This window comes from Oratosquilla oratoria, chromosome 16 (assembly GCF_046742065.1).
Source record: "Oratosquilla oratoria isolate Oo_2021 chromosome 16, ASM4674206v1, whole genome shotgun sequence".
NCBI lineage: Eukaryota > Metazoa > Arthropoda > Malacostraca > Stomatopoda > Squillidae > Oratosquilla > Oratosquilla oratoria.
Genome location: NC_134792.1, coordinates 41087110 through 41101274, shown reverse-complemented (window position 1 = coordinate 41101274; position 14165 = coordinate 41087110). Strand labels below are relative to the sequence as shown.

Here is a 14165-nt window from a genome sequence, read left to right as displayed (position 1 = left end):
TTCAAAGGACCTTTACCTTCCACCACAATCAATAAGTACATACTTACGGTTGTTGATGAATACTCGCGTTTTCCTTTTGCATTTCCTTGTTCAAATATGAATTCAAAAACAGTAATCAAATGTCTTGAGTCTATCTTCAGTCTTTGTGGAATGCCGAGTTTCATTCATTCAGATCAAGGTCCTTCTTTCATTTCTCAAGAACTGAAGATGTACCTTTCTCAGAAGGGAGTTGCAACAAGTAAAACAACACCTTATCACCCAATAGGTAATGGTCAGGTTGAGAGGTACAACGGGATTATTTGGAAGGCTGTTTGTTTAACACTTGAATCTCACGGTTTGAAGAACCAACACTGGGAGATGGTGCTTCCCGAGGTTTTGCATTCAATAAGATCACTCTTATGCACTGCAACCAATGAGACTCCACATGAGCGTTTCTTCAGGTTCCAACGACGTTCTAGTTTCGGAAATGGATTACCAACATGGCTTTTGACCCCTGGGCAAGTGTTATTGCGGCGGCATGTTAGGTCTAGCAAACACGAACCATTAACTGATCAGGTAGAACTTGTTGATGTGAACCCAATGTATGCAAGTGTCAAATATCCAGACGGGCGTGAGTCAACTGTGTCTATCCGTGACTTAGCTCCAAGTCCTGAGAGTCCGACGACTCTTACTTACCCGGATGAGGCACCAGGAAATATAGAGACTCCGGGTTCACCCACAACACAAGATGTACAGCCTCATAACACCAATTATTCTTACTAAAGTGTTTTATTAAATGCTGGAAAAAAAATCTGCCACTGTATTACTGCTTTATGCCACATACTGGTGTATACGATGCAGGTTTCTCGAGCTCTGCAATGAGGTAACGAAAGAACAAATTGGGTTGAGGTGGGGGGCTTCAGCCTTCTCCCTGGATCTGCCAAAGCTTGTATTCCATCACTGACAATCAACTCTTCTAACCTTGAGGACAGTATCATGCCATAAAGTTAGAGTCATTGAAGTAGTAAAGGAGAGATTTAATGAGGAATTGCAGGAGTTAAATGTGTTCAGCATACTTCTTTGAGTAAAGATTAGTCACCTGCCATAAAAGAATGCTGAATGACTCTGTTCCATGGGGATGTCACTAAAGTCCTTGGTATGATGAGAGCATAAAACTTTCAGTCAGTATCACATATGGATGGGATGATGTAATTTTCTTCAGCTCTCCTTTAGTGAAAAAGTAGGAATCAATTAATCAATTTGTTGCCCTGGTCTCTCTTGCAGAAGAGACATGGCCTTCAAGTAACCAGCAACAGCCTCTGGGCAGGTCCCTAAGTCACTTGGGGAAGATATATTGTGTTGTCTAGGGATTATGAGGTGTTCTGTGTTCTCTGTAATGGTTGCATCTGGGGCAATTTGAATCTGTGGTCAGGTTTTTCTGTGTTGGTACTATTTCAATATTGGACGGTGTCCTGAGTGCAACCATGACAATGTGGATCTTACTAGACATGTGTTTTTTTTTTTTTTTTTTTTTGGGGGGGGGCTTATGTCTGGGGGTTATTGGTGGAGTATTGAGTTTAGTTGTCTATATTGAAAGGCTTGTTAAATGATCTATATGGATGTTTTATGTGGTACATGTGATAGTTTGTTATAAACGCTTGAGTAGTATAATGCTGGTGCAGTTTTTTGTTGCATTCTTTAGTGGTGCTTATGGAATGTAGTTTGATGGGTGTGTGGTGTTAAGGGTTCTGGTGTAAAACTGTGTTACTGCAATTTTCATATGGTGTTCCATGGGTAGAAGTTTGTTTTTTGAACACAGATGTCCAACTGGGGTGGCTTTGGTGCATCCTGTTTTGCTAATTGTTAGGAACCATGCTGTAGAGGTATTGTCAAGAGTGGTTGTTATGAACTGCTTGATGATGATTATTTGAGTTTCTTTCTGTTATCCAAAATCAGTGCTTGCAATGATTAGCTTTCTTGTCGAGTCTAATTATCAGGTCCTTCATATCTGAGTTGAAAGTCATACAAGTACCTATGGGACTTTTTTTCACATTTGTCTGGTAGCCAAATCAAAGTGTACACCCATCCTACACCTATATCACACCCATCCAAAAACCCATTTGTGTCCCATCTTAGCTCTGCATGGATGAAGGGTCATCCCTATATCCTGCTTCACTCTTCAGGTCAGATGCAATGCAGCAAGATTAGCATCTCAACAGCAGGATCTGACAGCCCTGAGGAGGTGGAAACCCACAGCCCCTACAGTAGTCGTACAACAGTCCTTGTAACCTCACATAAACTTCACAAGGAAGAGATGTTGGACTGTTTTCTGTGTTATACTGGTAGGTCTATTTACCATATCACTGCTGGTACAAGGAGGAAGGGTGTAGTCATCAGTTCTCAAATCCCCTTTGGAAAGATTAAAAGAGAAATATTCTAATTTTACAGATCTTGGGGCTGGTCTAGATACCAAGCACCAGGTCCTCAGGGCTGTTGCTCCATGTGGAAATGTGGGTATCAATAGGATCAAAAAACAAACAGCAAGAATTTTTTTTTTTTTAATGTCAATCTTGCTGGATAACCAAATGCAGGTAATCATCGCTGGTCTCTGTCAATATAAAGATCAAATGAAACAGGTGCTACATCAACTTTGCACAACACTAATACATCCACCCTAGCACACACCTAAATTTACGATTACAAATATGCACTTTACACTCATATTCTGAAGTTAGTAAATTCAGCACTATAGAGTGCTTCAGTAATAAACTGTCAAGTACAACTTACCTTCAGCATAGTCCACACTTATCAGTCTTGATAACTTATCTGCAACTTCAGTTCCTTGCCATGCTGTTGCCACCACTATATGACCCTGAGGTACTTTCTGATCATTACGGACTGGGGTACACTGGGAGAGCAAGTTATAAGTCCCTGCCATCTCAATAGCTCCGAACCTGCAGTTTTCAGTGAGTGATTACACTGTAACCTGAGACCCTGATAATAGAAAAAAATTACTATTACTTTTTTCTCCCTGGGCAAAGAAAAATTAAATAACTTTATATCTTTGTCAAAAAATTAAAGTAGGTACACATACAGTATTTGAACGCAGTGGGAACACGTGAATATAAAAGTTTCACCTATACATGAAACTGCTTGAGTATATTTTACAGAAAAAAGTTATATATGGTAAACTTAAATGGAGAGAAAAATCCTTTTACAAATTTATTCCAATCAATCAATCTTTTGCCTCAGTTCTCTCTTGCAGGAGAAAAATAGCCCCAAAGAAACCAGCAACAGCCAGCGGTTTACTTTTTCTCTCAGTGAAGAGATTTCATGCTGCTATTTGGTGAGTACAGTCTCCATATCTTTTGTCTGGTGGATGTATACAAGGCAATTGGTGTATTTTGTCAAGCAAACTGTGTTGATATGACCTACTACTACTTTCAGCAAGTGATACAGAAACCATCCCATACCAATACAACACAGATGGTCCAAGGTTTCTTCCCAGAGAGACCTGTAGGAGGGCCCAGGGTCTGTTGCCAGCTGCTGTGGGGTTATGAGTTTTCCACTCAGTGAAATTCATGGCATGTTTAATGTTCATTTAAAAGAGAGTAGAGTGCTGGAGGACTGGAGAAATGCCTGAATAGTTCCACTTTACAAGGGGAAAGGGGACAAATGTTAATGTAGTAGTTTCAGAGGGATCAATTTATTGAGAGTAGTTAGGAAGGCTTATAGGATGGTTTTGATTGAAATGATAAGGAGAGGAACAGAGAGAGTAATTTGTAAGGAACTGTCTGGGTTTAGGACAAGTAGGGGTTGCGTGGATCAGATTTTTGTGGTAAGACAAATAGACATGAAAGCTTTAGGAAAAGGTAAGTGTTTTTTGGGCTTTTTTGGTTTTGGAAAAGGCTTATGATGGGGTAGATAAGAAGGCACAGAAGGTATTGCAGATATATAGGATAAGAACAAAGCTGTTATTAGCAGTCAAGAGTTTTTACAAGAGCCTGTGTTGGAATTAGAAATGGAGAGAGTGATTTGAGGTAAAGGTGGGACTTTGCCAGGGATGTGTCATGTCGTCACCAATCAAATGAAGTGGTCTTGCTGTGGATGTGCTGTGTCTTGCTACATTGCTTCTGACCCAGAGCAGTGGGCAAGATACAGGGATGACCCATCATCCAGGAGGAGCTAAGAAAAGAAAGAGGGAGGGGTGGTGAATGGGAGTGGAGTATGTAGGGATGAAAAGGGTGGGAGTGGATTTATGCCTTTGACTTTGGCTACCTCCCTTGTATGGGGGAAAAAGCCCTTTGAATATGTATGTATGAAATTCAAAGCAAAAATCATTATTAATGACTAGTGTATTGTAGTTTCTGTTTCAAAGGGCTTAATTTCTTGCAGTATTGCTACTTATATACTACATATCCATATATTCAGGACATATTTGTTTTGAGTCAGAATGTTTTTGAGTGAGGATTTAGTTATTTTTATTCAGCAGGCCTACTTTGTAGTGTATTGTTTAGTGTTGATGAATGTGAAATATTCTAAGTGGACATGGCAATTGTTGCTGCGAAGAGGGGTGCAAGTGCATAGCATATGTGGTCTTATGCACTTTGTGCATTTGGTAGGTTAGGTGCAAGTATACTGTTTTCTTTGATGACAAAACTGATAAGAGTGTAGGTCCAAAGGAAAGTGTTATGAGTGAGTGTGCCTGTTCCTGAGACCAGATGTCAGCAACTTGTGGTTGCACCTCCAGCTAGTGGTGGTGAAAGGTGTGTGTGTGTGTGGTGGGGGAGGGGGGTTTGAGCTGCATCAGGCATTGGAATGATACAATATAGACAGCAGCAGTCAAAACTTTACAAAGGATTACAAAGGCAGAGCATGCCGACAGGAGACCTTTTGGTCCATATCTAGGTCGGATGCAAAAAAAATCATAATAATAATAAATTAATAGATAAAACTATAGTAATGTAGATAACAAATAAAATACACAAATAAATGCATAGGTATAGTTAAATAATAAACAAACAGGTAAATAGTAAATAATAATAAATTAACATATAACTACTAATAAATGAAAATCAAACAGACAAATGATGACAAAACAAAAACAAATGATATAAAATAAATTATAATCATTACAGCATCTTGCTTAGGTGTTTATCTAAATGATTCTTAAAGCTTCGAACTGAACTACGTCGCACTACCTGTGCAGTAAGTTTATTCCATTCATTAACTACACGGTTGGCAAAGTTGTTTCTACCTACTTCCAAATTGAATATATTCCTGGACAGTTTGAGACCATTGTTTCTTGTCTGATTCTCATTCAATGTGAAAATTTTGTCACTTTTGATGTTGTCAATTCCCTTTAGAATTTTAAAGACCTGTATCAAGTCACCTCTGAGTCTACACTTTTTTAGGGAAAACAGATTCATGTTTTAGTCAATTTTTGTATGATTTATTTTTGATATTTGGAAACAGTTTTGTGGCTCGCCGTTGTACTTTTTCCAGTCTGTCAATGTCTTTAATGAGATTCAGTGACCATACGGAAACAGCATATTCCAAATGTGGACGAACTAACAATTTATATAGCTTGTTTATGAATGATGGACTTTTGAAGTCAAAAGATTGTGCAATCAGTCCTAGAATCTTATTTGCTTTCTCAGAGGCTGAAATACACTGCTTGGTTGATTTGAGATCGTTACTCATAATTATGCCAAGATCTTTTTCACTATCCACTTTTGTTAACAAATTTCCAAATAACTTGTAATTGTACTTACTGTTATTTTTACTTGTGTTAAATTTCATTAGCCACTTTTCAGACCTTTGCTGTAATTCATCTAAATCTTCTTGAATATCTAATTGGTTTAAGTGATCATTTGCCACTCCACACAATTTTATATCATCAGCAAATTTGGAAACAGTAGATTTGGAAACAGTCCATGGTCTATATCATTTATATATACTATGGATAGAAGTGGCCCAAGAACGGAACCCAGAGGAACTCCACTTGTAACATTTTTCCATCTAGAAGTTTTTCCATTTAAAACAACTCTCTAGTTTTCGATCATTCAACCAATTACAAGTCCAACTTAATAGGCTACCATTTATTCCGTGCAAAGCTAATTTAGTAAGTAGTATTTCGTGGGGACGGTATCAAAAGCTTTTGCAAAGTCTAGATATATTAAATCTATATTGGTTCTTTTGTCATAATTCGATATTACTGTGTTGTAGAATTCGAGTAAGTTAGTCACGCAAGAACGTTTCCGTATTAAACCATGCTGGCTATCATTTATCAAACTGTTACTCTCTAAATAAGGTTTGATAGCATCTCTGATGATAGTTTCCATTATTTTTCCTATGATTGAAGTCAAACTTATAGGCCTATAGTTATTTGGTTTCTTTTTGTCACCTTTTTTGAATATGGGAGTAACGTTAGCTAGCTTCCATTCTCTTGGGACATCTCCGGATATGATGGATTTCTTGAAAATAATTTTTAATGGAACAACAATCTAATTTTTCATTTCCTTTCAGATTTTTGGATGCCAACCGTCAGGCCCTGGTGTTTTATTAACTTTGAGTTTATCTATACACCTTTTATTTTTATATATTTTTTTTATATTTACCATAGTAAGTTTAACCTAGACTTTTGACAGGTTTCAGTTTGGAGTTCACTTTGAGGTGTTTCGTTTACGAATACCGAACTAAAATAATTGTTTAAAATATTACACATTCCTTCATTTGAATATTCAAGCTGACCGTCAGCAGATAATAGTGGACCAATGTGATTCCTAACAACCTTTTTATCTCTAATGTAACTATAGAATTCTTTGGGATTCTCTTTGGATTTATCAGCGATGTTCATTTCGTGTTCAATGTGTGTTACAGATTTAGTAATATACAGAAAATTATCTAACAATTTACTCTGTAGATGTCCCTCTGAGTTACACACAACTTTCCGGGCATTAGAACAAAATCAGTTGTTAAAAAAATATTTGATATGTATGAAAGCCATAACTGAGATACACTAAGTTGACCAAAGCCGCAAGCAACTAACAAGAAAAAAGTGTTACGAATTCATGTTAATACACACCGAAATACTTATTACATTATTGCGTAGTCTTACTTTAGTGTTACAAATTAACTAGCATGACCAAAATCTTATTACAAATTCGTTCCAATAAACATACGAAAGTCGACAGTGTAGTTAGACATTTCCTAACACGTTAATGTACTGCTTCTTCAACAGGAAAGTCACATGGCGACTATACGTCGGGATAAATCCCGACAGGGGCATTTTTTTGAGTACATAAGCTATCATTATAACTTAATATAGACATTTGTGGTTACGGCTTCAGTTAATTTTGTGAACTGATAGCTGTAGAATTAGGATTACGACTGAAATACGGCAATTTAAGCATATCAAGTTGTATGAAATCTGTATTATTATATATTATTATATATTCTTTAATAATTATAGAATGCTTAAGTATATGAAAACATGCATAACAAATTATACAACTTTACTTTTTTCCATTTATATATACGAAAACATATAAAAATTTATGTGAGAGACTCGACGCCATAGGACCGTAAGGAGGTTGTTGTTGTTAATTATTATTATTATTAATTACTATTATTATTAATATTAATTATCATTAATTACTATTATTATTATCATTATTTATTACTATTATTATTTATCATCATTATTATTACTATTTATTATTATTATTATTATTATTATTATTATTATAACAAATTTATTTGGCAAAGAACCAATATACATGAAGTGCAGATAATGACAAGAACACATAGTTCAAAATAATAATTGCAATTGCCGAGAATAACACAAAAAACCATGTACGCTTATTTCCACTGTGTCATTAGATTGTTATTCTATACTAAGCTACACAGACAACATACGTAGGGGATTAGGGGACCAGACGGTCATGAGTAATACCAGTCAGTACACATATGACACAAACATTGTTATAGTTTTGCTAATATTACTAAAATGTTCGAAACGCATAGTGATTCGTAATTAGGGAATAATATGAAATTTGTCCCAATCACAGACCTCATATAAACCCGACAGTGTGAAGTGTAAATGCAACGAAGCGTGTGCTAACCAAAGGGAGGGGACACGTTCTATGAGAGAACCAGTCTCCCTTTATCGCGTACCTTCATCCTTCACTCCATTTCCTCCTACAATTGGTTGGAAAGTGTTTGGTAAGTATAATAAAATCCTGAGAGGCTCTCTACCTTTATGTTTGAAACGTAAAGTTTACAATCAATGCATTCTGCCAGCAATAATCTACGGGTGTGAGACTTGGAAACTAACGAAGGCGATGGGAACAAAACTAAGGGCTGCACAGAGGAGAATGGAGAGATCAATGATGGGAATAACGCTGAGAAACCGAAAGAGAGCAAGCTGGGTGAGAGAGCAGACTAGAGTGAGAGATATTGTGGAAGCAGTTAAGAGAGGAAGTGGAATTGGGCAGGTAAGTTAGTGCGAACGACTGATGAGCGATGGAGCAAGTGTGTTACTGAGTGGACGCCGCGAGATAGGAAGCGTGGAAGAGCGAGACCAGACAGGTGGAGAGAGATAGAGAAGTTTGCAGGGGTGACATGGCAGAGGTTGGCGTGGTCGTGTAAATCATGGAACGCTATGAATGAGGCCTTTGTTCAGCAGTGGACTCGGGATGGTTGATTTGATTGATTGATTGATAGGTGCTTATCGCAACATGGTATTTTCTATGTTTTTTTTTCTTGCAATAAAAAGGGCAGTAGGTATTAAATTTATAGCATAAATTATTGACCAATATTTCATTCTTTTTAACTACATGATGGCCGGGGGAAGATATTGACGTAAAGTATGCTTTATGGCGGGGTTTTCGCTTGAAACCGCCACATCCACAGCAGACATAGGCCTACAAGTCAAGTTGAAACCACATCTTACTCAAATCTTGTAAGACAGCTCAATAAAACATAAAAGCTGTTGCCCAATCACAAATGGGAGAATACGCTACCTATTTCTACCTGACATACATTAATCGCCGTGCGTTGAAATAGCTGATCGGTGGAAAAAAAAAAGTAGGCCTACGGTAAAAAATGGCCTGGTGCAATCCGTACAACAAATTTGGTCCTATATAGTTGATAGTCAAGTGTTGAATATTTTCCTAGTCAATAAAATAATAGCACAAAATATACACATTATCGAAGACAGCCTTTGGTTTATGATTTACTAGTTATTTAAATAAAGCTCTTAAGGTGCCGATATAAAGTTAATAGTAATATATTTACTTCTGAAATATGATTTTTGTCAACCTTTTTGCCCATCCTAAGAAGGATATATGAGAGATATTAAAAATATTTACTTTGGAAATATGGATGCTGTGGTCATGAAATCTGTTTTTAATCTACAGTATCTCCCCACCATTTCCAAAACTCGTGAAAACTCTAGCCCACTTCCAACTTTCCACGATTTTCCCATACAGAATTGATAAGCAACCTTTGTCTTCCTACTTCATGATGTCTTATGCAGTCAACGTAACACTGGCGCCTACGTAGGCGTCATGAGGAACAAGTGGGTACGCGATGATGCCGACGTCGGCGTCTTGATATTTATTGTACGTAGACGTGCCTGCGTGACCCTCATTCTCTCTAAACTGGCTTCATCATATTTTCTATGGTTATCAAAATTCACGGGTGAAAGAGAACGAGCGATTGAGCAGTGACTTTATTTTTTATAATGCGATTATCATGACGCAACATCGCACGTCTGGCAGCTAATGCTGCCAGACGTGCGATGTGTCCCGGATTGAAGGGGTTCAGGATTTTAGTGGCCCGCCAATAGATCGGAGTCATGCAGCGTTCTTTTGTAAATGGAGACTATAAATTCCACCGAAACAATAATCTGATTACCTAAATTTCTACCATACATCCTTGCTATTCTCTTTATATGCCCTACCACCTCTCCAGCGCGACATTTTTCCCAATTATAAAAGTACAGATTATCAAGGTCGACAGAACATAAGAACATCCTTCATTCTTATGTACTTATAAACACGCCTTTCTGATGCCAAGGAAATTACCATGCCAAAAATTCAACATGTATATTATAAGAGACGGGGCCCAGGTGACGTCAATAAAATGAATTATCTGTTTATCATAATGCAAGTTAATGTAGATTTGTTTATGTGGTCTACATTGAGTTTGGAGGCGTTGAGATTTGTTTTCTTTCATGTCTCCGTTTACACTGTCCTACATCTCTGAACATTTCACGAGAAAAACACTGGCGGTCGCCAATGATACTATTTACATACACATGAAGTATGGACACTTAGAATGTATACATAGATTATTCATATACAAGCAATGAAAATACATACATACATATACCAAAGGCTTTTTCCCCCTTACACGGGGGGTAGTAAAAAAGAAAAAGGCATAGAAATCACTCCCACCCATTTCATTTCCCATATATTCCACTCCCCTCCACCCTCATATCTTGGCACATCCTGGATGACAGGTCATCCCTGCATCCTGTCCACTGCCCTGGGTCAGAAGCAGTGTCGCAAGACACAGCACATCCACAGCAAGGCCGCTTCATAAAATTCGGCGACCCCCCTCTCATGCAGAAAAGGAGAAGACGGGTAGAAATCCCATCGGGCTGCGTCAAAATTTTTCATACATACCTCCTCACCCCCCACCCACTCCCCCTCATGCATCACAATCTCATCTATACACACCCCTTCTCCATTCACCCCTATCTTCTGTCCACTCCCGTCCTTCCTCAACAGACATTCCTCTCTTTTGTAATGCCCCTTTCATCCCATCTATCCATCTCATCCTAGGACGCCCCCTCATATTCACTTCTTCCACCTCCGCCTTCCACACTTCTTTTACTAATCTTTCTTCACTCATTCTTTCCATGTGTCCAAACCATCCTAATACTCTTTCATCAACCCTATCTCCCAGCTCCCTTTCCACCCCTGTTCTCCTCCTCACCTCCTCATTTCTCACTCTATCTAGCCTAGTAACCCCTATCATACTTCTCAGACATTTCATCTCAAACACATTCAAACTCCTCTCTTCCTCCTCGCTTCTCTCAATCTAAATTCTTCCTCCACCTTCACTCCTCCCTTTCCTGTCACATTCGCACCCAAGTATCTGAAACTATCCACTTCCTCCAGTTTCTCACCCTTAATGCTCACTTCCAGCCTACTGTCACTCTCTCCCCTTGTACATCTCATCACCTTGCTTTTACCCACATTTGTCTTCAGCTTCCTTCTTTCACACACCTTACTAAACTCTGTCACTAACTTCCTCAATCCTCCTCTGATCCCGCTACAAGCGCAATGTCGTCAGCAAACAACAGCTGGCTCACCTCCCACTTTTCTCCATTTTCTTTAACCATCTCCAACCCCTGACCCACCACCCTTGCATTCACCTCTCGCACCACCCCATCCATATATAGATTGAACAGCCAGGGCGACATAACACATCCCTGACAAAGTCTCACCTTTACCTCAAACCATTCACTCTCTCCATTTCTAATCCTAACACAAGCTCTACTACTCTCATAAAAACTCTTTACTGCTCTTAACAGCTTTCCTCCTATCCCGTATATCTGCAGTACCTCCCACAGTGCCTTCCTGTCTACCGTGTCGTAAGCCTTTTCCAGATCCATAAAAGCCAAAAAACATCCTTACCTTTTCCTATAGCTTTCTCACATATCTGCCTTACCACAAAAATCTGATCTACACATCCCCTACCTGTCCTGAACCCACACTGTTCCTCACCAATTACTCCCTCTGTTCCTCTCCTAATTCTCTCAATCAAGACCCTCCCATAAGCCTTCCCAACTACACTCAACAAGCTGATCCCTGTGTAACTACTACACTCACACTTGTCCCCCTTTCCTTTGTAAAGCGGATCTATACAGGCACCTCCAGTCCTCCGGCACTCTACCCTCTCTTAAACAAATATTAAAAATGGTTTTTATCGTATAATGACTTGCAGTTGACAATTTTAGACGCAGGTGTCCTTTCGCGCTCGGCCTAAATGACCGCAGTGAGGTCAGACACAACTGGTGGTCCCGCGGTAGCTTTCTCTACTTCTATGATGTACAATACAAGAACTAAGTATGGACACTCAGTATTCATACATAGGTTATTTATATATACAAGCAATGAAAACACACATTACAAATAATGGTCATATAATGATTTGCAGTTGACAATTTCAGACGCAGGTGTCCTTTCTCGCCCGGCCCAAATGACCACAGTGAGTTCAGACAATTGGCGGTCCCGCGGTAGCTTTCTGGAGAAGACGGACCTAATATTTTGTAGCTAATGCGTGCGTGTACGCGTGTGCACATTGGGCATCTAAAATATTGAATATTTCTTTCAATTATCTTGCAAGATTAGGACCGTTAGTAAACACTTTGTTGCCCTACTACGGACATGTCTTTATGTCGGTGTGGACAGAAATATTTCTAAAGGGCCTCATACACGCTCAGGCGGCCTGTCCGGTATCCTGAATAGTCGGCCGAACACTATTTGCTTCTGCCTCAAGGCAAAGCTCAGTCCTAGCGAGACACCCATGCCTGTCAAACTACTGTGGTGTCTTGCCGTAAAAATTTGCATTAGACCAGTTTGTGTATAAAAACGGTAATTAAACCACAAGAAAATGATATTTTTTGTCATTCAATAATTACTTGTTTAAAAAATGCAGAATGAAAACACAATGTAAACAATGACAGTATGAACACCACAAAATGAAAAAAGAGTACTATTAACAAAGGTCCTTGTAATCACTATTTTTTTTTCATTGTGTGGTGCTCATACCGTGACACTTGAAAAGGAGAACTTATTTCAAATTGTTTAATACAATCATTTAAAAAAAACACATAGGATGCGGAGGAAAGGCGTAAGGTTTTAAACTTACTACATAAAACTTGAAAATCATAGAAATTACGTAAGACATACAGAAAAAAAAAAACGCAAGACTTGACAGGTATGGACACCACGAAATGAAGATCATGTCTTCTCGATAGTCATATTACAATAATACCCCAGGAAATATGTTTAGGTTCGTGCCTATACGAATATACATTTTTCCAGTTCCATTGTAATGAGGAGTGGAAATAAGTTGCTCAGGAATTCCCAAACTGCTTATGAGCAGATGCAGAACGTGTTTACAATGTACCGCCACCTAACTGATCAGGGCCGTAGCCACGGGTGCTATGGGGGGTGCTTAGCCCACCCCAATTTTTTTTTACTCAAAATTGTAAAACAAGACACACACACACACACACACACACACACACACACACACACACATATATATATATATATATATATATATATATATATATATATATATATATAATCAAAAAGGTAACGTCAATCCAAATAATGTAACCCGACAAAAGTGTGTGTGTGTGTGTGTGTGTGTGTGTGTGTGTGTGTGCGCGCAGTACAGCGGCAGCCCCCCCCCCCTAAAGCATGATTAGCCCCCAAAAAATTAATTTCTGACTACGGCCCTGGTCCAGATGGCTGTAGTTAATGCTAAATATGAATTCACAATGTGTGATATTTGAGTAAATGAACGAATTTCTCATGTAGGAGTGATTAATGGGCAGGTATGATGCACTGATATTCAATATACTACAATCAACGAAATATGTGCTGAAGCTAGTTGGTTTCAGTGCAGGAAAGGAAGCATCGTGTGTTTCTGTGCACTTGCCAGACTATGTTTAGATATTTTATCATTTTTAGCATTATTTTGCCGAGGAGTTTATACGCAGCATTGTCGTCTACTAATATACACGTACATGACCCTTTGCCTACTAGTGCTTTTGTCTCGTAACAGTTGTTATCGCTGTAGATTCAATGCGGAAAATCCGTCACGCACATAAATAATACGACATACTAGAACTACTTCCTGTGCCCCCCCCAAAAAAAAAATTCCTGGCTACGGCCCTGGTCCTGATGGCTGTATTTAATGCTAAATATGAATTCACAATGTGTGATATTTGAGTAAATGAACGAATCTCTCATGGGGGAGTGATTAATGACTTTTTTTGCGAGAAACTGCAATAAAGACTTGCACATACCGGCACCTGCTGTGCCCCAAAAATTGCCCACTGCTCTTCCATTTGTGCTTGTGGGAGACGAGGATTT

General features: G+C 38.7%; 1 protein-coding gene across 12 annotated transcripts in view; it reads right to left on the bottom strand.

The window, feature by feature from the left end:
- LOC143033929 (Fanconi anemia core complex-associated protein 24-like) overlaps nucleotides 1–14165 on the bottom strand; it is a 41397-nt gene that overhangs the window by 14485 nt on the left and 12747 nt on the right. For 9 of the 12 annotated variants that reach the window (XM_076199595.1, XM_076199596.1, XM_076199599.1 and 6 more), the window contains one exon: nucleotides 2767–2973. In XM_076199595.1, coding sequence (XP_076055710.1) covers nucleotides 2767–2917 — 151 coding nt within the window. In that variant the 5' untranslated portion in view covers nucleotides 2918–2973. Of the gene's footprint in view, nucleotides 1–2766; nucleotides 2974–5753; nucleotides 6247–7099; nucleotides 7123–7163; nucleotides 7278–14165 lie in introns of those variants that run through there. The other 3 variants (XM_076199597.1, XM_076199600.1, XM_076199598.1) reach the window with 3 other exon arrangements.